The 23,249-nt window shown below is 45.7% G+C and overlaps 1 protein-coding gene across 6 annotated transcripts; it reads right to left on the bottom strand.

Annotated features, from left to right (window-relative positions):
- Window positions 1-921: 921 nt before the first annotated feature.
- LOC136019638 (SLAIN motif-containing protein-like) lies at window positions 922-22,845 on the bottom strand. Of its 6 annotated transcripts, XM_065690032.1 has the most exons (11): window positions 22,734-22,845; window positions 21,441-21,612; window positions 20,562-20,641; window positions 19,381-20,105; window positions 13,153-13,286; window positions 10,448-10,597; window positions 7,234-7,374; window positions 5,063-5,380; window positions 4,091-4,228; window positions 3,614-3,935; window positions 922-2,008 (listed from the first exon to the last, which is right to left on the bottom strand). In XM_065690032.1, exons 4-11 carry the CDS (start codon window positions 20,085-20,087, stop codon window positions 1,951-1,953), a joined length of 1,968 nt encoding a protein of 655 aa, XP_065546104.1. In that variant the 5' UTR covers window positions 20,088-20,105; window positions 20,562-20,641; window positions 21,441-21,612; window positions 22,734-22,845; the 3' UTR covers window positions 922-1,950. The 6 variants fall into 6 exon arrangements, with proteins under 6 accessions (XP_065546104.1, XP_065546105.1, XP_065546106.1 ...); XM_065690033.1 differs by lacking the exon at window positions 20,562-20,641; XM_065690034.1 differs by lacking the exon at window positions 20,562-20,641 and having other exon boundaries at window positions 21,501-21,612.
- Window positions 22,846-23,249: the final 404 nt, after the last annotated feature.

Below are 23,249 nucleotides of genomic sequence, written 5' to 3'. Positions count from 1 at the left end.
AAATGCCTGTGAATCCAAGCAGAATGGGGCCCTGCTCACCTCTTTGCTGCTTCTCTTAAGCCTCTCATCTGTCTAGAAATACGTAACAGGGTGAGTATTGCTGTAGATGTCAGTTCCTTGGTGCTTCACAGCAGCAGTGTCACAGCCTGATGCACTTCAGCTGGGAGACAACCGTAAATTAACACTGCACTCTTCCAGGGAGATTTTGGTCTTTATCTAGCATTAAATAGATGTTCAGTAGCCATTAAGTAGCAGGAGCTGTCTCGACTCAGGAGCCTGCAGGGAAGTGCTGGTGTGCTCTTTATGGGGGCTGTAGCCCAAAGGTAAGACAGAAGAGAACTGCAGAGAAAGATCAAACCCCTGAGATCTGCTCTTTGTTCTGTAGAGGGGGGAGGTAAGTAAGTTCTCTATAACCCAGGTTCCAGCTTTACCACCAGGCCAGGTTCTGGAAAAGAACCTTCTCCATAAAGGAAAAGCCTGAACAGGGCAGTGCTGTAAATCTGCAAAGCTTTATCAGGGGTAGAGAGAAGCCTATTGGTGTACAGTTGTCTGTGACACACTCACAAGTGGCAAAGAGAGGTTTGTGCTCGGAGAATGAGCTGCTGTAAAGCTTCCTCTTTGCCAGTGGCGTTTCCTGTACTTTGCTGTGCTTGGGCCACTTGTGGATGTTCTTCTAGGAAAGCCATGAAGAGAGGGCTGTGAATGGAGTTTTCTTTTGCTACCTCACCTCATCCTGATGAAGTCCAAGGAGATTAAAGGTAAAGATCAGCACTTGCAGCACATGAGGCTTCCTCTGAGCCCTGTTTACCTCTGCAGAGAGTTAGAGGTGAAGTGCAGAAGCCAACTCCTGCAGGCTGGGAGTTGCTGCTCATTCCTAGCACAAAACAAATCCAGAGTCAGGCTCAGTCTGAATAAAGCAGATCTGTTTCAGCACCATAACGTTTTATTAAACTACACTATCAAAATCACATTGATGGCAGGGAGAACATTGCTATCAGTGCATATTTCCTGTACTAAGACTGCATTCAGAGCATCCAGCACTTGCTGATGAAGAAGACACTGGAACAGAATCCTTCATAACCAAAGAGACAGTAGAAAACTCTGCTATAAAACCCAGGGCAGGTGGGAGCTGGGTGGAAGAGGAAACACTTCCATTCAGATCAGGCAGGGAGGGTTATTGTTAAGAAGTTCACTTTTAACTGGTATTCAACTTTTCATCTGAGTTAAGGTGCTGCTGAACAGCAGGTCTCAAATAGCAGCCCCTGTCCCTGCAACTGCCTGTTCACAAACCCACACAAATATTGTGTACTGCTCCTTCACTTGTGAACGGTGACACACGTTGACCACAACAGCTTGAAGTGTTACTACAGTTATAAAACCCTGCTTTGTCTTCTAGAACAAACAATAAAAAGGAGCAGGAACACATTCTATACAGAAGTAAAAAAAAAATCAAACTAAAAAACAGTTGAGTTTCAGACAGAGGTGAGAACACGAGGTTGAGTTTGAAAAGTCACTTCTAACATCTCTATCACTAGTTCTAGTCTCCCCGAGCAGCTGCTGCTGCTGCTGCTGTGGAACAACACAGCGACAGCTCCAAGCTGAGCCCTGGACCCCTAGCAGCCGGCTGAAGCCAGCAATCTCCAGAGCAGGTCCCAGAGGGCTGCTGTGACAAACCTTCCCAAGGGCTGCGGTGGAGGTTTAAAGGAGATAAGGCTACTTGCAGTCTTCCTGTGAAGACTCGTGTTGCAGTAACGTTTACAGCAGTGGGAACACAGCAAAGGAGTTGTCTGTTCCGCTGCTGTGAGGTCGGGCTCTTGGCAGGTGACAGGGTGAGGACGGTCTGTGTCAAGAGGAGAGGAGCTATATACATCAGTCTGCAATGTGATGGGTCTCTGGAGTTCCATTGCATGCCCAGCCAGCTGGGGTCTGCTTCACAGGGGTGTTGGGTTGTCAGTAGCACCCATCCTTCCAGGAATCGTCCTCTGTGGTCTGTGCTGACTGTAGAAACCTGGGTTGAGAGACAAAGGGGAAAAGGCCACTAACAAACAGCTGCCTGAAAGAGGAAGATCCCAGAAACCTGCTGAGCACAGGGAATGCTTGTTTGAGGCTTCACATCCATTGATGCCAACATCTGCCGCCCTTCAGCAAACTGCTGCAGCCTCACGTGTGCCAGAGGAACAGACACAGCAGCACCAATTCCAGGCAGTGCAGGGACATTAAGTGACGTTTATCCTGCTCTGCTGTTAACACTGTTAAAGGGCTTTTCCTGTGACGGGTCCAGAAGTATTTTCTCTGCAAATACAACTGAACACCTGAAAAATACCCAGGTTTTGTCACGTATTACTGCAAAGTAAGACACTGATTTTAAATTAATATTCAGATGAGAGTTTTTAAGTAGATACATTTCAACTGAAGGCTACAATGGGACATTAAAAATCAACAAGCACTTATTGTGTATTAGCCTGATACCAAATCATTTCCCTCAATCATAGAAGTTCATGCTACAGCTGTACCAAAAAGAGCTGTAAAAACCCAGCTCTTGGCAATTTATCACACAGTGAAGCACAGCAGATGCCTCAGGATGATGGGATGAGCATGCTTGCTCCCCTGCACAAAGCAGGCGTGCAGGTATGTATTAACATGTCTTAGAGGCCTTATTCTTTAAAGGGATTTAATAGGTTCTAACTAAACAGCAGCTGCTTTAAGACTATCTACAAGCTTCAGGTATCCACAGTGTAAGTATTTAGGAAGCTAATTGTAAAAGCTAGAAAAAAAAAAAAATGTCAAAAAAGGCAAAATCCAAACCCCTCTTGTATCTTTCGGGATTAAGATGTGGTCCCTAAATCAGTTCAGACTCATGCAACAAGAACAAGAATTGTAAGTTACTGAAGCCCTTTTCTATGTTCTGCTTTCTCCTGTTGTAGAAAGTTACTGTAAGGATATAGACTCATTCTACAGATAAGCCTTGGTAATTTGTCCTACTTTCCAGACCCTTTAAAAACTCACCTGGAGTCCTAACCAAAGACTAAGGAAGAAAAAAAACACAGCAACCTTATTTTTACCAGTAGCAAAGTTAAGTGGCACCAAAGTAGGTCATCTATTATATCTATTATATGAACAGTAAAGAGTTACTAGTCTTTTGAAGAGTTTTTCCCCTTCCCACTGAATAAGTATATGCCATAATGTTCATTTCTTACAGAAAGAAGTTTGACCCTGGGGCTTTTCACTTCCTGGGATAATCAGCTTGGTTTTAATAACACACTTTTTTAAGCAGATGGAACACTGAAATGCTGAGTGGTTTGGTCACTGCTGATGTGGTAAAAAGGCGCATCTCACACGGGAGCTGCTGAGTCCCAGCCAGGCAGTTCCCAAAGACATCCGCAGAGGGGGACTGCAACCCTGTAACATCCATCTCCCAGCTAAGTACTGCTCTTTCTTCAAAGGCTCTCCAACCACAACCCTACATCTACCATTAGTCAGTAGCTGTGACCCAGCTCTATACCCACGTCATGCTTTAAGACTGGAGATGAACATAACTTTTTAATCAAGTAGTGTAATCTGTGAACCAAAAGGCAGAGGTTCAAGTCTGTGAGGTTTGGAGCCTCACGCTTACCTCCTGGATGGTGGCGTTGGCTTGTTCTTGGGCACCGAGATCCCCCCAACAGACGTGCGGGCTTTGATGGTGGAGTTTTTTGCCACAGTGACCATGTTACTGCTTCTGGTAGTGCAAGTGCTGCTGGAAGAGCCTGTGTGGAGCTGTGAAGATGCCTGTGGCTTTCGAACTCCACTGACAGGGCCTGTGTAACTGCAGGCTTTCACTGGCTGCCTGGGCGTGAGGAGAGAGTTTGTGCATGACCCTGCCTTCATCGGCTGTCGCACCGTCAAGGGAGACTGCCCAGCACTGGAGGAATACCTGAGCTTACTGGGAGCCAGACCTAGGAACAGAGCAACAAAAGGAAGAACAACCCAGTTGGCAAAGGTAGTTTAAGAACAATTCAGGATACCAGGCCTTTTAGGGTGTCCTTAGGGTTGGTTAGACAGACAGAAGGGAATCAGTTGCAGGGATGCACAGAGAACACCTCACACTGACCTGCTGACCGCTGCTGGGTTCTAGGAATTCGGCTGCTTGGCACCTGCAGATCCGATTCCAAGCTCCGACTGCTCCTTACGGACTCCAAGGAGCGGAGGCTGGTCCTGGCCAGGTTGGGCATGCTGTGCCTCATCTCCTCTGAAACCAAGAGCAAATTCTCTGTTGCTGCTTCTGGTGGCAATGGGGATGTGTAAAGGGTTAGGCCCTCTCTTGAAAAACATACACGCTTAAAAGCAGACAAGTATCACAGAACACCGGATTGGAACCCGAGGATCATCTGGTCCAACCTTTAACCATTAGTGTATAACTAATCCTAGAATCCCAGACTGGTTTGTGTTGGAAGGGACCTTAAAGCTCATCCAGCTCCAGCCCCCTGCCATGGGCAGGGACACCTTCCACTAGACCCAGTTGCTCCAAGCCCCTGTGTCCAACCTGGCTTTGAACACTGCCAGGGATGGGGCAGCCACAGCTTCTCTGGGCACCCTGTGCCAGCGCCTCAGCACCCTCATAGGGAAGAGCTTCTGCCTAAGAGCTCAGCTCAGTCTCCCCTCAGGCAGGTTAAAGCCATTCCCCCTGGCCTGTCCCTACAGGCCCTTGTTCAAAGCTCCTCTCCAGGTTTCCTGCAGCCCCTTCAGGCACTGGAGCTGCTCTAAGGTCTCCCCTTCAGGAGCCTTCTCTTCTCCAGGCTGACCCAGCCCAGCTCTCTCAGCCTGGCTCCAGAGCAGAGCTGCTGCAGGTCCTGCAGCATCTCCATGGCCTCCTCTGGACTCACTGCAACAGCTGCACCTCCCTCTGGTGTTGTTGTCCCAGAGCTGGACATAGTACTCCAGGTGTGGTCTCACAAGAGCAGAGGGGGAGAATCCCATCCCTCGACCTGCTTAATTCTTTGTTTCCATTAAATAACAGCACTTCAGAAATGTGTATGTCAAAATTACTTGCACTGGCTCACACCAAAGCTCAGCCTCAGCTTACCCTCGCTGTTGGCAAACTTGAGCCGCTCCTGCATGGGACTTTGCACAGATCTCCGCGGGGGACGGATCCGGGATGTGGATGACCTGCTGTAATCTGCACTGGAGGAAGGGGACTGACATCGGGGTGAACTGAGCGGAGACGGTGAGTATCTGTGCGCGCTGCGGTACGACAGGGAGCAGTCGTAGTCATCCTCATCCTCCAGGCTGTACGTGTCAAACTCCTGGTCGCTGTAGGTCCCTCTGCGCAGGGAGTGAAGGGAGGCGCTGGAGCTGCGCCGGGACACAGATGCAGAGCTGGAGGCACAGTCCTGACGGAGGCCTGGAGACAGAGGCAACCTGGATCAGAGGCAGGTTTTAAATACAAATCCCTTACCCAGATGCAACACAATTCAGAAGCAACTCTTTTATCAGTGATTTCACCTTGGGAGGAGAGTCAAGTTAAGAACTCACTTCACTGAAGAAACTCACAGCTTATGGAACGTCTAAAGTGGAACAGTGTCACCCAGATCAGCACTGTTAATAGAGCTAATATTCAAATTGACCTGAATTACTCCCTGTGTCACAGACAGAAGCAGCTGTGACTGTGGACTAGATACTGCCACAGGAGCTCTGTGAGGTTAACTAGATGGAGGAGTTCAATTCACAGTATGAATGTTTTAGTTCAATCAATTACTCACCCACCGACATTTCAACTGGTTGAAACAAAGATCTGAACTCCTGTGTCCAAGGGAAAACACAGCCGATTCTTACAGACACCTCCCGTGCACACGTGTATTTACAGGTCCCCCCCCCAGCTTACATCTTTAGTTCTTGCCTAACAAAATACCAGCAATTTTCCACCAAGAACCAATTCAGCAAACTGGCAGAAGGGGCTTTTGAGAAAGGCACCACTTAAAGCCCTGAAAAAGCCTCTTCCCAGTGCAGGAATTAAATAAAGCAAGTGTTGCCCACTCCTCTCCCTTCACAATGCAATATGAAAAGCTTCCACCATTCCAAGGATGAAGCACTTTTCATACTGCACTGGAAACTTCGTAATGTGATACGATTTTTATCACAAAGCGTAAGAAAATATTCAAGTTTAGAAAGGAAAATGCTGTTATTTGCTTTATTCACTTTAATACAGCTTCTCAGCTGCAATAAAGTGATTGCAGATCTTGTGTCTTTTGCTCAGTTCTTAGATCATAATGGTTTTTAAATGGATAAATGCACAGTTCTAAAGTCAGTGAATGTTCTCCAAACCAGGGAACTTCATTCTCCATTTCCTGTAAATCAAATTAAGGATTCATTTGCACAGAAAAACAGATCCAACCACTTTGTTCCACCTTCAGTTAGGACCTCATCCAAAACCCACTGAAGTCAATGCAAAGTTTACCAATGATTTAATGGGAATTGGATCCAGGCCCCAAAATCCACCCACTGGGACACGAACATCTTTCATTGTTAAGTTAAATCCACAGAGCTGCTTCTGAATGGTTTACCAGAACAAAACTTAAACTGGAACTCCAGCTCTTTCAGGTTTAGCACTCCTGAACTTCTGGGTTTACTCAGTAGAGCAGTGAAATAGTATCTGCATCTTCTGTGCCACAAACAACTTGTAAAACCCAGCCCTGCAGACAGCCGCTAAGAGGGCTCCAGGCTGCAGCCACTGCTCAGAAAAACACACGTTTACAAGGAGAAAAATTGCTGGGTTATTATTTCAGCTGGATCAGTTCCAAAAACAAATCCACAGGGAATGTCCTGCTTGTGTTTGCTTAAGTGAGGGGGCTGAAATCAGGTGGGAACTGTGAGCTGCTGCTGACATGTCAACTGCCATGACAATGAAACAGTCTCTCATGAAACTACACCTATACTTCAGAGACAACATGGGATGGAGGAGATCTGAGTATAAAAGAGTGCTTATGTATTTAACAGTGGGGTTTGGGATAATACTTTCAACACTATCCTCTGCTTTAAGAGGTGTGATCTTGAGAATGTTCTACAATTGCTAAGTTTGAGCGGCAGTTCGGGCCTGTACAATATTAAAGGAAGCCCTTGCAAATCACAAACATGTGAAATGATCTTTTCAGTTATTCCTTTGTTGTTAGGGAAAGGGGAAGAGAACTCCAGCTGGAATCCATCTACATATCTCTACAGTGCTAAAACTACCACACAAAGGAGACTGCCATCACGTACTTTCTTCCTGAAGGCGTGCCATGACCTGGACATCAGTCAAGTCCTGCAGTTTATATCCCATAGAGATGGAGTCATCAGACGTACTCAGCTCGCTGTCCACAGATGACTGAGAGCTCAGTGCAGAGTGCATGCTCAGATAACCTTCAGGAGGGAAGAGGAACACAAAAAGCATTCAGACATCCACATACAAACCAAGAACAAGCAGCAGAGCAGGTATTCTGGTAATAAAGCCAGAGCAGTTGTGAAGTTGAGGAATGGTTGCTAGAAATAATTAAGTAGTTAGAAATAACTGAGAACACAACACTCAGTGTTTTAACCTGCAGTTTCCAGGAGGCAGAGTTGTATCTGTGCAGGGAACAAGCTGTGGAGAAGGTAATTTTGAGATTAGAAGCATTAGAGTATCAGTATTATTTCTCCCTATGTTGAGAAAAGGGCAACTATTGACCTAGATACATATTTGTACAAAAAAAAACCCAAACAAACCACCCCAAACTTCATACAACAGAAAAACACCCCCCAGGGATACACAAAAAATGACTAGAGAAATTTCTGGGAGCACAGAAAGATCAGTTAACATGAAATCTCTACATGGCAAATGTGCTCATCTATGCCACATGCTCCCAGCATAACTAACCCTTGAACACAGACACATCAGACCATATAACTCACAGAACTATTTCAGGAGAAAATACATCATCACCTTAAATTAATTCCAAGACAAGTTTGAAATCAGTAGTGTATAGATTTAGACCCCACACTCTGACAGCAGATTGGATGAAGCAGGTAGATATGCAGGAGCCTGAGAGCACTTAACATCACTTTCAGCTAAAGTAGGCTTAAGAGATACAAATCCTGCTCAAGCAGGGATTTGAGATCATCCCTTAGATAAAAAGCAATGAGCAGGCTGAGGCACACCAGCAGACACATCCAGAGGGGAAGTCAGCCTCCCAGAGCATCCATGGGATGTCATTCACCATGGACTTCCACTTCAGCTTCAGGCTTGGCCTGCTGTGTTCTGTGGGGTCTTCATGGCAGCACACTGACTGAGTAATTCTCAACAAGGATGCCAGCAATACAACATTTTGCCTGTTCTCAGCAAAACATCTAAAAGCCGTTGCTGAGCAGCCTTTTTGAACAATGGTCACTTCCAGGCAGGCAGGAAAAAGCAGCAGTTTCCCAACGTTATTTCTTCAACCAGTTTTGAAGAGCAGTAACCGATGCCATGGAAGAGACACATTTAAAGTCCAGGTGTAAAATAAATACATTGAGCAAACTGCTTTGTACCAGTAAGTCTCCAACTTCTCATCTGCAAAAGCCAGCTTTAAGATGTAACACAATACCATGAGAGAAGTGTGGCTGTAGTGTAAGGACTGTGTCTGTGCACATGTGTGCTGCACAAACACATACTCCAAGTCAAGACCCTTCGGTATTATAACTGTACAACATAATCCTGTTTTTCCTTCTGGCGTCAGGAAAAGACATTGGAGGCAACACAAGTGTAGGGATTGCACCTGCGGGATGCAGGATAAGGAATAAGCAGATTTCCATACTAAAAACTGTATTCTTAATGCAGCTGTATCCTTAATACAGCTGTTTTAGAAGTTCCCACTCAGTTGTACGTGGTTAGTTTGCTTGTTGCATTCCCAGCTGCAGGTCTGTTTTAAAACAGTCAAGGAAAGAAGGAAAACATTCACATTCTTTCAGGAGTAAAAAGCGCTGTGGGCTCAACACTGCATGATGGGCCGACTGTGATTTTCATTACAAAACCTTCACATCTGGGTTCTGTCACAGGCTCTTTGTTTAGTTTTTCAGGGTAGTTACTGTTAAACAGTTTTCAGGATAGGGAAGCTCCATTCTTCTCAGAAATAACATTAGATTTGAGTCACTCAAGTTGCTGGTGAACTTTAAACTCACGTTAGCACTTCCTCAAGGGATGAGCCACCACACACACAAAGTGAACTCTCATGTATAATCCCATTTGGGTAAAGTCTGTTCTATACCTGCCTTTTTATGTGACACCCGTGACAGCTTCTGATTTACAGGGTGAATGAAGAAGCCTTAGAAGTTCCACAGAGACTTCGGTTTTACACATCAGTCACTGTTTCTGTGTGAAAAGGTGGGTAGAATCTAGACTGCCAACCAACCTCATGTTAAAAACAAGAGATTGATTTAGAAACTTCTCCCTACAGAATCCTGCTTGCAAACCCAGCAGTCCTACATGCAGCCTTTGTTTGCAAACAGAGATCAGTGTTCACTTCTATTTACAGCAGAAACCCAGCAGCTCTCAAGAGCATACCTGCACCTGCGGAAACATCCATATCAACCCTTTTTTAATCCATAAAAAAGGGGCTCATTCAATAGCAAGTTTCAAGCCAGGACTGTTAAACATGCTTTATGTTTTTAAACATGCAAATTAGGACATAGCCATTTCCAGGAAAATAAACAAAGAAAGAAATCAAGGAAGACTCCTTTGATCATAAAGCCGAAGGGCAAAGTCTTTGTGCTCGGAAGCTGAGCACAACCTGCATCCAGGATAAATGAGGCTCCTGGAAGAGCCTACATGGACTCCTTAGGCAGCAGCTTTATATGAAAAGGCAGACTTGAGGCTCAGAAGCTTCATTATCATTCCTACAAATATAGGTTTCCAACAGGAATTGTGTGGAAATGGCCTCTAAGGTAGGAAATCTTACTCTAAAGGCAATTATATCTGACAAAACTTTTGTTATGTTGTGTTCACCTGCCTACTTGGCCAATTTAAAAGCTTCTCCTGGAGATTACACCTTTTACCTTAAAGCACAAGGCTCCTTTCTGTTGCCTACATTAATCAGGATTTACAAAAGAAACTCTCAAGCCAGCAAACTGAATCCAAGGAATTTTATAAAGTTAACACCTACAGAGGATACCATTATTCAAGAGCAGTATTTTTTTTGCCCCAACAACTGTTTTCTACCTGAAGTCACTTAAAATTAGTACAATTTATAAATATATAAAGTTATAAAAACAGAAACCATGAAATAAATACAAGACATTTAGAATGCAAGGAGGTTTTCTCTAATGAAACAGATGAGACCTGGGTCAGTCAGCAAGCAAAATAAAAGGAGAAAATCCCCATGAGTGAACTTGCATCTCTTAGTAACTTTTCCCTGTGTCAGTTAGTAAAACTCCTTGCATTTTAAACACTGGAGGTTTGCACTGCTCTATTGACATGCCATACCTGAGCTGCCACAGGTTAGTAGTGCTTTGTTAGTCGATTTGAGATGCCCGGGAGAGTTTAGTGCATTGCTACAGGAGCCTGGCTCTGTATTCAGATTATGGGTGCTTGGTGATGCCAGCGGACTGCAATACAGGTTTTTCCATCTACTGGCTAGAAGGAAAAATACAAAAAAGCCATCAAGGTTATCAAGTTATTTTGAAAACCAAAGAGCATAAGATAAAGAAAGGCAACAGATCAAACAAGATTCAATACTGTAACAGATGTAGTACTTCAACTGAGACATTTTGACAGTGTCTGTTACCACTGTAGGAAGCAAAGCGGTGCCTGCCTCTTGCTTGTTCTCCCCTTTAACTTGTTCTGTCACTTCGGAAGAATTCCAAGAATAACTGCTGACAAACTGGGCTTTAACAAGCCACACACTTTGAAAGGTTCAGGGCTGGTCTTCAGACATGGCTGTTTTCATGAGTATCTGTCACTTCTACACCCCATCTTCCCTCTGAAGAACTCCACTGACCTGCATATCTTTACACATCTGTTATTTTGACTTTATCCTGATGGATTCAAATCAGCGTTACATCATAAAGCTGTGCCTTGGGACTGAACTGAGAGCAAATTAGTATGGAAACAGCCATTCTGAAATCCTCATTCAGCACAAAGACTCACATATGAGTTAGTGAAACAGTCAAAGTAAACCAGGTAGCAAAATTAGCGCATCCGCACTTGTGAAGTGGGAAACGAGCACTTAAGGAATGATTTCATCTGTGACCTGTATATATTCAAGGGGCTGCTGGACTGCCCATAAGCCATTTCCACTGAGAGAACAGTAGCCAAGAAAATAATGAAGATTCACTATATAAATAAGTTTTCTTGTTTATTTCCCCCTCAAGTATAAGGTCAGACTATTTGAGTTTGGAGTGATGGAGTACAATAAAACCTGATATATTCAGGCAGAAAGCAAAGAGTTAATGAAATGAATCTTCGTTCAAGTTTTCAAGAGCAGACGGTTTATGGACGTAAATGAAGTTTGGTCTCAAACAACATTCAGTTATCTTAAATGAGGAATTTCAAGGCTAAACTCAGAATAAGCCTGATCACAAGCACTGCCAAAACACTGTAAGAATGTAAACTTAAACCCAACAACAAATCAAAACCCAAACAATGAAAAAAGCCACCCAAAACCCTCCCAACAAAACAGCATCCTCTCAGACTTCAAATCCCTGAGGTCAAATTACTGCCCAAACTGAAGTCAGAATTGTTGCACTCGCACAGAAGACAAAGCCAGTTCAAACAAGGCAGACAGCAACTTCTGCACCAAGCTGGGGGCTGGATTTCAGCAGTTAAGAACATCCCTGAACTTCACACCATTAATCCTGCTGGAAACTGCACTGTTTCAAACACTAATCCTGCTTTTGTGTTTAGATGTTGGTGAGTCAAACCAGACAGATGAGTTTTAACATGAGGAGTTGTTAGAGGAACATACTAAAACTGGTCACCCCTCCAGCCACAGGGTAAATCCCAGTTGACTACAGAGGAAAGCTGTATGCTACAGAAACCTGTACAGTATAAAACAGGGTTACTTATTCACTGCAAACCCCTCAGTGGTTTGGCTACCAGCAATTCAGCCCATTTCCCATTCTAACCCAGAGTACATTGGAAAAGACATGGTTAGCATATCCACCACATGGATTCCAGGTGATATACTATAGGTATGCAGAAACAGAACCTTCTCAGTTTTGGAATGAAGTAACCTCTGCAGCTATTCTAACAGCTCTTACATCAGTGAAAGGCTAATGTGGTATTGATCCTCTGGTGCTCTGAAAAAGAAAACACACAAACCTACAACCCCAGAATACTACTGAACAGAAGGCTCTGTAGCATTTTATTTCAGGCAGATTGATTACGGGATTTTCCTTCTGTGGTGAAGTAATGCAGCTAAAAGCAACCACAAACTGCTTGTAGGGGATGATAAGACTGGAATTAAAACTAGGTTTCCATGTGACTCCATTTCTTCAACTTAGGGATTTTAATGTTTTATGATTATAAGCTTTGAGCAGCAGACAACTGCATTACCAGGTAATGCTACTAATGGTATGGTACTGTAAGAATCATCAACACTTAACACCACCAGAACTTTTGATATAGAGAAGAAGCAGCAATAAGAGTTTTGTCTGATTCTCTCCCCCATTCCCCTGAAGCATACTATTCCCTCTACATATCTGTACACTGAAGATGTTTAAATATCGAAAAATAACATCAAGAACCAGCAAACACTAAAATATGTTTTAGAGTTTTGGCTCTGAACATAATGAAAAGCAGAAAACAACGTGGTCAATCTGGCCGTTAAATTGAAACGCCTCTATTTGCTTCTTAACAAATACATAGATGTGAAAGACTACAGTTCCACTTGTTTGGTCTGTTCCTTGCCATCAGTGCAATTTTCCTGCTGTTTACAGACTGATCTCTTACCTTCATAGCCGAGGCATGACCAGCGTAACCAAAACCAGGGAGGTTTCTATACACCACCCCACAGGGCTGCACAAACATGCACAAATCTGAGCCAACATGTGAAGTGCTGTGTCTGCAGACACTTTCCACCACTGCAACTGCACCCTTCGGGCCTCCTCTGCTTCACCACTTCTCACTGGTGTCAAGTACAAAAGCGGAAATGAGGGACACTTGAGGCAGCAATGTCCCAGCTTACGTACCTTGATCGAGTCTGCTCAGCAGTGTTCGACAGGCCACCTCAGTCTCAGGGCTGGGGTTATCCAGCACCTGCCGGCACCATTTTAAAGGTGAGGCTGTTTTCTGATCCACAGATTTCCTCGGGGATACGTAGAGCCTTTGCAAAGATGGAAAGGAGACAGGAAAAAACACCCATTAACTCAAAGCACACAGCCAATGAAACAGCATTTACTAAAGTGCATTAAACAGGAGTCAATAGAGAAGTTACCCAAACGAAAAACAGGAGAGGAAGATTTAGATCAGACATTAGGCAGAAGTTGTTCCCTGTGAGGGTGCTGAGGCGCTGGCACAGGGTGCCCAGAGAAGCTGTGGCTGCCCCATCCCTGGCAGTGTGGAGGCAAGTTCTAGTATGTGAGCATGAAACGATGATGAGGATGGTTTTAAGACCTCAAGGAACGTCTGCATGTGCTTCACTGGCCTCCTACACTCTTGAGCAATAACTTCTGACACTCCTGCAGTGAGATACACCAAGTCTTTCTGCTCCAGTTACTCATTCTCACTCGGGCACCTTGTATTCAATTCATAAAACACTGCTTTCCACAATAAAACCAATACAAATCAACAGATATTTCAGTAATTATCCCATTACTTTCTAAACCCTCTCATGTTTAAAAGGCACAGAAACATACTACGGGGCTCTCAGGTGCCTATCCATGTTTGGCCAAGGTAAAAGAGACAGCTGGGATATTTGACATACTGGCATCAAAATGTCCATCTCAGGTATCTCCCTGCCTCCTGTCCTGACTCCAGGTAAGGATAAGCACAGAAACAATCAATCTCAAAGCCATACTGATGCAGAAAGCTGTCCTGGACTCCCTCAACCTGGCAATGTAGGAGTGTCAGATTGAGCACTTATCAAAATAACATTTTTTAGTGAAGCACCTAAGCCCATTTTTGAATTCATACCTGTTTGTAGCACCCACAGCACCCTATTGCAGCAAGTCCTGCAATGCCCCAGTGTCCAGGGTAATGAACCACCTCCATCCATTCACCTGCCCTGAAAATGTCACCTGCTATTTACACTTATATTCCTCTTGTCTGGCTCTTGAGGGGTGGGTACAGATGGAAGGTCATTATTCCCTATTGCCTCTTGACACGCTACTCATGGGTTCATAGATCTTAATAACATCCCTGCCCCTGGCCAGACCCATCTTTTGCAGTCTCTTTAGTCACGTTCTCCCAAAGAAGCTTTTTCATACCAAGCTTTACAGGCAAATACCAAAATCCAAAAGCTAACCCGCTACTGACAAAATAAATGCTGAGAAACACGAACACTATTATTCCTGCAGCTGCAATATCCCCACAAGCACATCTTGCTGTGCTCCTGCATGGGTAAATGAGCATTGCAGCCACTCAGATCCAATAAATCAGAGAGAGCCAATTGCTCTCTCTCTGGATTTATTTTACAGTTGAGACAAAAAAAGCAGCAATAAAACCATCAAACAAAAAAGAGGCCAATGGCCTCCTTAGGGCAGGTCACGTTGTTCTTCACGTATTTTAGGTTAAGGGAGGAAATCCTGCTCTACTTCAGGAAGCAGTAGCTCTACCCAGCTCCTTCCATACCCCTAATCATGTTTCTATGTGATCAGATGTATGGTAATACTTGTTTGATTGCTAGAACTGTTTCCACATGGAGCAGGGTGTTGGAGTCCTCTGTAGGCTGGCAGAAGACTCTCATTTCCCACCTGACAAGTCTATTGGTAAGAGATGGTCTCACTTAAATTTCATACAATCATAGGATCAATCCCAGACTGGTTTGGATTGGAAGGACCTTAAAACTCATCCACTCCCAAGCCCCTGCCACGGGCAGGGACACCTTCCACTAGAGCAGATTGCTCCAAGCCCCAACCAACCTGGCCTTGAACACTGCCAGGGATGGGTCAGCCACAGCTTCTCTGGGTTCCCTGTGCCTGTGTCTCACTACCCTCACAGGAAAGGCATTTCAGCAAACTCAAGGAAGAAAGCTCAACTCAAGAGCACTGACAGGCAGCTTAACTGAACAACAGGGGAATTCTGGTTTGATCCCACAGCATCTGGCTTACTAATTTTCCTTTTCAAGAAACTCTGGGGAAGGCTTCAACAGACCAACTTCTCAGGTATGCTGGCATCGTGTATGCAGTGTTTCTGGTCCAAATATGCTCAGGCATGCCTTGAAGCATGTACAACTGTCAGTTAACCAGTCAGCCAAAGTCCTTTGGCTTTAACAAATACCTGAATCCTCAGTAAGCTTTACCCTGCAGTTTGCTCCCTCAGCTGAGCAGGTGGGATGTGAAGCGTGTGCTGTTTAAATGCCAAAAGGTTATGCTTTGAATGTTTTCTGTGCTCAAATTGCAAATGACAATTTAGAAGCTATCTGGGTAGTTACAAAGCCTAATGCAAATTCAGAAAGTAAACATTGGGGGCATATGTCCTCAATGTGATGTACTGGGGTTTGCTGTGGAACTGATTAAATATAAATGAGGTTTTCTTCAGCTGCTGTGAGGAAACCCTTAGGTAGAACATCTTTACTTTCTGCTTAGTAGTGTTTCACTTTCCCATATCAAGAATTCTACGAAATGCAGCTCTGGTAAGTGCCAGGTAGTTCCAGCTGTGCAGCAATGATGACAACTTTCCCAACCTGCACACTGCATTGAAGAAAAAGCATCTTCACAATTCAGGACACATCAGATGAGTTATAAGGGTGCAAGCCTGTACTGCCTGAGAGGTTAAGATCCTAATCAGATAAGATATTTGCACTAGTAAATCTATAGGTTTTAAGAGGAGACTTCAGGCCTGCAGAAAGCTCTATAACTAGTGCATTAGGGCATTAAACTGAGAGGAAATTGAACTGCAGTTTTTAAGACATGCTGGTTTATTACATGCCTCCCACAGCACTTAGCACAAGTTGCTACCACAGCACTAAAAGTGAGCTACATGCATCAGAGCAAGAAGAAAGAGACCAGAGGTAGCTAAAGATGTTTAGAACAATTTAGGTTTACATGATATACTTCCAGGAAGCGCTCAGAAGGCAGCTAAATTCTTCTATAAAGGTGTATTCCAAACAGGTAATGCATCCGTTTGCCTTTCCTTTATATATCAGACTTGAGAAAGTTGATTTTCACTTTTTTTTCTGTGCTTTCTGTTGTTCTAGTCTCAAATCTAAACACTATTGTTGAACAGAACAGCTCAACAATAGAGTGTTGTGGAACAACAGTGAAACAACACTGGGCAGGTCTTGTAATGATAGAAACTAAGGGAAAAAGGAGGAAAATCATGTGGAAAACACTCCACACAAAGACATCCCAGTATCAGCCCAAGTAGAGGTTTGAGCCTTTCTTACCCAGAAACTGGGAAAAGAGGAATAAAATGATACTGCAGAGCCCTGAAGAGGCACTGCTTTTCCTGCCTATCTAGTAACTAATCCTGCTCAACAAAATCCCCAAATCTAGGCACTAAATCCCAGAAGCTCTAAACACACATTAGCTTAAGCTCATGACACAGCCAATAGTCTGTAAGATGATCAAAAGGCACCTTGTGGGACAACTCAAGAGCTGCATTATACGAACATGGCACAAGGCTGCTGAGCTGCGTGTGAAAAAGATTTCCCGCTCTGCTCTGGCAGTGGGACGGAGCATATCCCTGCTCACACCTCACCCTAAGGAACAGAGCAGGAGCCAACACCTCGAGCATTTCACTAAGAAAGCAGTTGATTATATCAAGTTAAAAATACCTCTGGAAGGTTTTCATAAGGTGACCAGCCTGAGACACTAAGACCCTGTGAACTGCTTTTCATAGGATCACAGAGTGGTTTGGGTTGGAGAGACCTCAAAGCTTATCCAGTTCCAACCCCTGCCATGGGCAGGGACACCTTCCACTAGCGCAGGTTGCTCCAAGCCCCATCCAACCTGGCCTTGAACACTGTCAGGGATGGGGCAGCCACAGCTTCTCTGAGCAGCTGGCGCCTGTGCCTCACCACTAAACAATAAACTAAAAGAAGAGAAAACCACAACTTAATTCTTTGGGGGAGCACCTACGAGCGGCAAACACTGAGGAAGACAAACAAGGTCAGGCTCCTGCAAGCACGGCTGGTTTGAACCTTTCTGTGCAGGGAACAGCCTTTCTGCAAACTACTCAGGAGCTGACTTGCACTGAGGTGTAGCTTAAAGGAGCTCACCCATTAGTGGTGAGCAGCACTCCAGTCTGAATGTGGCTGAGCTGTGCTGACCCAGCAGCACAAAACACTGACTTCCACTTGATCACGTCTAGGGGATATTTACAATTGTGAACAGCTATTTGAGAAAGGGACCTAAGCAAGCAAGTCAAAGGAGAGCCACAAGGAGGTAGAGAGTTACAGCTGCAGTGTGGGATGCGGCACCTCACGTTTCCGAGTTCAGCCACTGCAGGGTTGTTGTTATAAACACAAACCCTGCTGAAGCTGAGGGAAGCTGCACAGAATCATGTGAAAGTTTGATCTAAATAAACCAAATAATTTCAAAGTAGTGCAGAAACTAAGCCTCTCTGCACCTGCAAAATAAACCCTCTGCCCCATGCCTTTGCGCTTCCGCCTTCCCCTCCTGGGGCCATGGGGTTTGCTGTTATCACATCAGCCCAAAGGCAGACTGCACCAGAGGCTTCAAACCCACTGAGAAGTTATGGTGCATAAGAACAATATCACAACAGAAATCACCCTGAAGTTTGGACCTGTTCTTAGAACTAGAATGACACAAAGATCTAAGAACCAAAGCCTCGTTTTTTGAAAGCTTCTCACTTCCAACCCCCTGTTTTAAACACTTTCATACTTTAAAGACTACAAACTGAATTCTTTATATTCTTTAAGGTATAAAGCATCACCGCCTCTAGTAGGTGATATTAAAGATAAGGTCAGCAGACCAAGAGGACCAGGCTGTTAACAGGTAGAGGCAATGCAACATGACCAAAGATGATTTATGATAATAGTACTAGCACAAGTGCTCTGTAATACCACAGTTCCTTGGGGCACCTCTTTTTAATATGTTTGCCTGTATGAGCCAAATCTGACAAGAAATCAGAGGTATCAACAACAGGAAGATCATGGTCTAGTGAGAAGATGACCTGGCAAAGAACAACCTCATGAGTCACCAGCTCAAGGGAAGGTGAAGACGCAGAGCTGCTGGGAGCAGAATCAGTCCTGATGGCACCAACACCATCCATTGCCTACGTAATCTCAGACTCCCTCTGGTTCCTTCACCCAATCAATGCAATTTGAAGAATCTCATGAAAATGAACATAAAACTGACTGCTTTCATTAACACGGAAATAATGAAGCCTGTCTTCCAAATTTAACTGGTTAAATATGTTCTCTTTAAAGAAATCTGCTCCAAATGCTGTTTAGGTATCCTAAGGAGTTTCAGAGATCAAGTTAGAACCATTATATAGGTTTTAAAAGAAAGCTTGCAAAGAAAAAAAAACCAACAATCATGTTTTTGATATAACCTTGAATTTAGACTTGAGCTGAGTGAGCTCCATTCCATTAACAAAAGCTTACCTTCACTTACAATGGCTGAAGTTTCAAGCCACAGCTACTGCATGAGCTGGAATTAGCCTCAACTTTACCTAGCTTTGGAAGGGCAAAGGGAAATTAATCTGCTGATTTATAAAAGTCCTAAACAAGGCTGGTGAAGCAGAGAGGCCTACACAGTGAGCTTGGCTGAGGATTACATCACTGATCTGTTTCACTTCATGTCTCTAAACAAAAAAAACAGGTTAACTGTGAAGAAATGGTATTCAGAAAATGGAAATGATTTGTTGTCTTAGATACCAGCAAAAGCCACAAATTCCAGGCAGCCTGAGGTCTCACTTTGTGTTTTACAACATTCTCATTTGTACATAACTTTTAAATACTGTATTTAAAGTTTAAAAACTCCATTATCCATTCACCTCATGTGTTACACACAAACTGGGAGGGAAGGGAAGTTTTCTGTGCTTGCTACAGCAGTGCCAGGAAGAAAGGGGGAAAGACAAAGCCTTAAACTGATTTAAGAAATAATAATAATGCTTTGGCAAAATGGTCTTAAAAATAAGACCAGTCAATAACAGGAACTGCATTCCTGCTGCTAGCAACCAAAGCACTGTAAAGAAATCACTTTATATCCTTAAAAATCACTGCACACCTAAAACCAAACTCCCAACTGCAGCAGGAGTTCCAGGTATCACTGAGGGTTTGAAATACCTACCAACAGTCTTCTTCTTCGTTGCAGTTTTCAAGTTCTAACACTTTGACTTCATCCAGATCCGTGTTATTGGACAGACTTTCTGATTCTCCACATTTCTGACTGGGATTTTGTTCATTTGTTTTAACCGAGGAATCAATACCTGCAAAGACCACGTTTCCCATCAGCTCTGTACTATCACTCGTGGCTGTACGTGAGGAACACCTCATGTCACCATCATCCTTCACTTCCACCTTACACACGCTGGAAGACAATTCCTCAGTGGCACTGCTGCTACTATACTGCATTTGGGCATCTATATCTCTTGTGAAGCAGTTGTTGTCTCCTGCCTCTTTCCTTATCTTGCTTAGTTGGCTGTGCAGATCCGCCATGATTTGCAATTCCTGCTTCTCGGTGATGGCATTGATGCTGTTATTAATCTCCATCCCATTAAGACCAGAGCCGTGGTTATCCACAGCAGCATGGAGCTCACTCTGAACTGTCCCAAGCACACTCCTGCTGCTCTTGGTCCTGGGGTGCTGGTTCTCTATCTCCAGCCTTCTCACCAGCTCCCGCAGCTTCCGCACCTCCGCCAGCTCCGCACCCACCTCCTGGGGTGCCGGTGCCGTGGCAGGGCCCATAGCTGAGTTCTCCATAGAGTCTCGTCCTAAGGCTGGCTCGAAAGCATGATCCTGCTGTATGACCGGCACATTTCCAGGCACCACCATCATCCAAAACACACAGTGGCACTGCAAGACATAAGAAACATCTAAAAGCTCCATGGAGGTGCACCTTATTTTTAAGCCAACTGGCATTAAACCCCCCAAAATCTCACTTTTGTAAGTATAAACTAATTACATTGGGCTACAAGGACATTTAATCAAAACCTATTGAAAGATAACAACTGAAATTAATAGGAAACATTTCAACAAACACAAAATACTCATCTGAAACAGCAAGGATGTGTGATTTGTGCTACAAAGTGGCTGTATAAAAGGAAGCTGATTTAATCACAGTTTCCATCTATTTACTAACAAAATATGTGAGAAAAGCACTGCCTGAGCAAAGCCAGGAAACATCATTAGCAGGTGCTGACGTCAGGCAACGACAGCACGAAGAACATGCTAAAAACATCCTTTGTTCATTAACAGGTTTACCCTGGAAAAGCATAAAAAGAACCGGAGAAGGTTTCTGGATCAACTCACAGCAAAGACTAATGACAGGAACCGCAGTTCTAGTGGGAGGTGAAAATAAGCATCATTCGTGTCTTAACTAGCATCTTTTCCTGTCACAAGTACAAGGGGAGAGGCAAGCTCTTTGAGGCCAACATAGCAAAAAACAGAATAAAAAGAGAGATAAATACACCCCACCATAGATTACATATTCCAGTAAGTTTCATAAACCAAAGCCTTCTACTTGGTTTTGTTTGTTAAGTGCTACTGTTCACCCTGTGGCTGCGGACCAGGGTGAACAGCAGCAGAGCACCATCACTCTGGCAGCTTTACACTGCCCAAGTATCCAGGCTTCCCAAAAAATTCACATGCATTTAACATCCAGCTTTCCACCACTTACAGATAAGAAGCAAACACTGTTTTTCCCCTGCACTAGTGATTTACATGAGTTTTCCATTTCAACATGGGATTCATTTCTGAACTGACTCTTCACTGAAGAGCCCCTAATACGAGATTAATGCTCCACACAGAAGGAGTAAAAGGGAGTCCCCTCAAAAACATAAATCCTATTTTGCAGAAGGAGAGCAAACAGACTGACAGATGAGGAAGTCAGGCACAACCACGCTGAAGTTTAACAGAAGATGTGATGCAGACATCACAACTGCACTTGGACCCTGGTTTTCTGTGCCTGTAGATGTTCTTCTCTCCTCCATTTGCTGCCTCAAAGTTTCCCCTGTTTTCAAGGCCCAACTGCCAGCAGGTGAGAGGAAAACACAAAAATTCAGTGTCACACAAAAGGCACCAAGCCAGCAAGGTTAAAAATACACCAACACCCCCTCAGCATCTCAATCACTTGTAACTGCAGCACCTGAGCGTGTTTCCTATAAAATGCATTTTGTTTTGGGTTTTTACCCTGTCAGTTTGTGGTTTTATTTAGGTCCTGTACAGGAAAGATGAAAGTTTCAGGCTTACATTTGAATTAGTAATGAAGACAAACAGCTCCTGTGAAGAGCTGACTGCAGTGTGCTTTGAACACCACTCTCAAAATGACGCCTCTAAGGAGCATTCCTGAAGTCGTTTTGACCTGGGGATGAGAAATTTAACGTGTGGTTCCCAGGAAATCCGATTCCTACTCATACGTCCACCTGGAAAACCTCCTTGTGGATCACCCGCTCTCTCCACGAGTAATGAAGCACGGACGATTTCCAAAGGAACACGGAGGATTCCCAAAGGCAGCTCAAAGCTCCTGCTCAGGAATTTGCTGAGGATGCACCAGTGGGGAGTTTAAGAGTTCTACTGTCAAAGCAAACCACCACAGCCCAAGGGGGGAGCAACGAGATCTGTCACCCGACAAACCCCTTCCCCTCTAAGGCTGAGGAGCACCAAAACCTGCTTTTTCATTCACAGACAGGGAATAAACGGATTAGAACCATTCTGCTTTTTCCCACGACCAGCACGCCTAAATAAAGGAGCAGGGCTGCAGGAGGGCAAAACGTGCACCTGAAAAACTTGATTTCATTGTATAAAGGGCTCAAAAGGCGGGGGAAAGAGAAGGGAAGGGGCGGCCCCATCTGAAGCCCTTGCTGTGCCGGAGACAACCATTCGGAGTTTCCCATCAAGACATCCGGGTTTCTAACGAGGGTTAACGGGATCCCCTCACCACAGAGAGCAGGGTGAGGCCGGGCAGGGCGGAACGGACGCCACCCCCTCCCAGCCCGTGCGCCCCGCCGGCAGGTAACGGCCCCGGCTCCGGCCCCGGCCCCGCTCCGGGAGGAGAGACCCGGCCGGGAGCCGCGGAGCGTGGACAGCTCCCGGTGCGCGGGCACGGCCGCTCCGAAGGAGGCACCGGGAGGAGGAGGGTGAGGGCGGGGAGAGGGTCGCGGCCAGCACCGGGGCCCTGCCGGAGGCGCGGGGCCGTGAGCGGCGAGGGCGCGACCCTGACGTGAGGCGCGGCCGGTGGGCGCCGAGTCCTGCGGCCCCGCTGCCCCCCCCCCCCCACGGTACCTGCGGCCCCGCTGCCCCCCCCCTCACGGTACCTGCGGCCCCGCTCCCCCCCCCCCTCACGGTACCTGCGGCCCCGCTGCCCCCCCCCCCTCACGGTACCTGCGGCCCCGCTGCCCCCCCCCCCTCACGGTACCTGCGGCCCCGCTGCCCCCCCCCCCTCACGGTACCTGCGGCCCCGCTGCCCCCCCCCCCTCACGGTACCTGCGGCCCGCGGCCGGCGCTCGGGGCCGCCGCTCCCGCTCCGCCTTTCTCCGGCGCCGCCGCGCGCCCCGCTCGCAAACGGCGGGAGGGACGCGCCGCGCGCGCACTTCGGGGCCCGCCCCCTCTGTGAGGGGTCTGCGCATGCGCCGCCGCCTCAGGGCCGCGACCGCGGGTCTTGGTCAGAGCGCGGAGCGGTCGGTGCGGGGGGAAAGCGGCATGGACACGGACACGGACACAGACACAGCTCTGTTCAGCCGCTGGCATCGCCCACCCGTTGTGTGCAGTCATGGAACCATGGAATGGGGTGTGTTGAAAGGGACCTTAAAGCTCCTCCAGCTCCAACCCCTGCCACGGGCAGGGACCCCTTCCACTGGAGCAGCTTGCTCCAAGCCCCTGTGTCCAACCTGGCCTTGAGCACTGCCAGGGATGGGGCAGCCACAGCTTCTCTGGGCACCCTGTGCCAGCACCGCAGCACCCTCACAGGGAAGAGCTTCTGCCTAAGAGCTCATCTCAGTC

The sequence above is a fragment of the Lathamus discolor genome, chromosome 9 (assembly GCF_037157495.1).
Source record: "Lathamus discolor isolate bLatDis1 chromosome 9, bLatDis1.hap1, whole genome shotgun sequence".
Classification (NCBI taxonomy): Eukaryota; Metazoa; Chordata; class Aves; order Psittaciformes; family Psittacidae; genus Lathamus; species Lathamus discolor.
The sequence above is the reverse complement of the archived record's forward strand: the minus strand, read 5'-3'. Positions and strand labels throughout refer to the sequence as shown.

Bases quoted from the DNA above. Each gene is read 5' to 3' on its own strand.
- LOC136019638 (XM_065690032.1), bottom strand. From the start codon at position 20,087: ATGATGGTGGTGCCTGGAAATGTGCCGGTCATACAGCAGGATCATGCT. The intron at 10,598-13,152 runs GTACGTAAGCTG...TTTTCCTTCTAG, and splicing joins GCTGAGCAGACTCGATCAAG to CCAGTAGATGGAAAAACCTG. The intron at 2,009-3,613 runs GTAAGCGTGAGG...CTCTCAACCCAG, and splicing joins CCAACGCCACCATCCAGGAG to GTTTCTACAGTCAGCACAGA.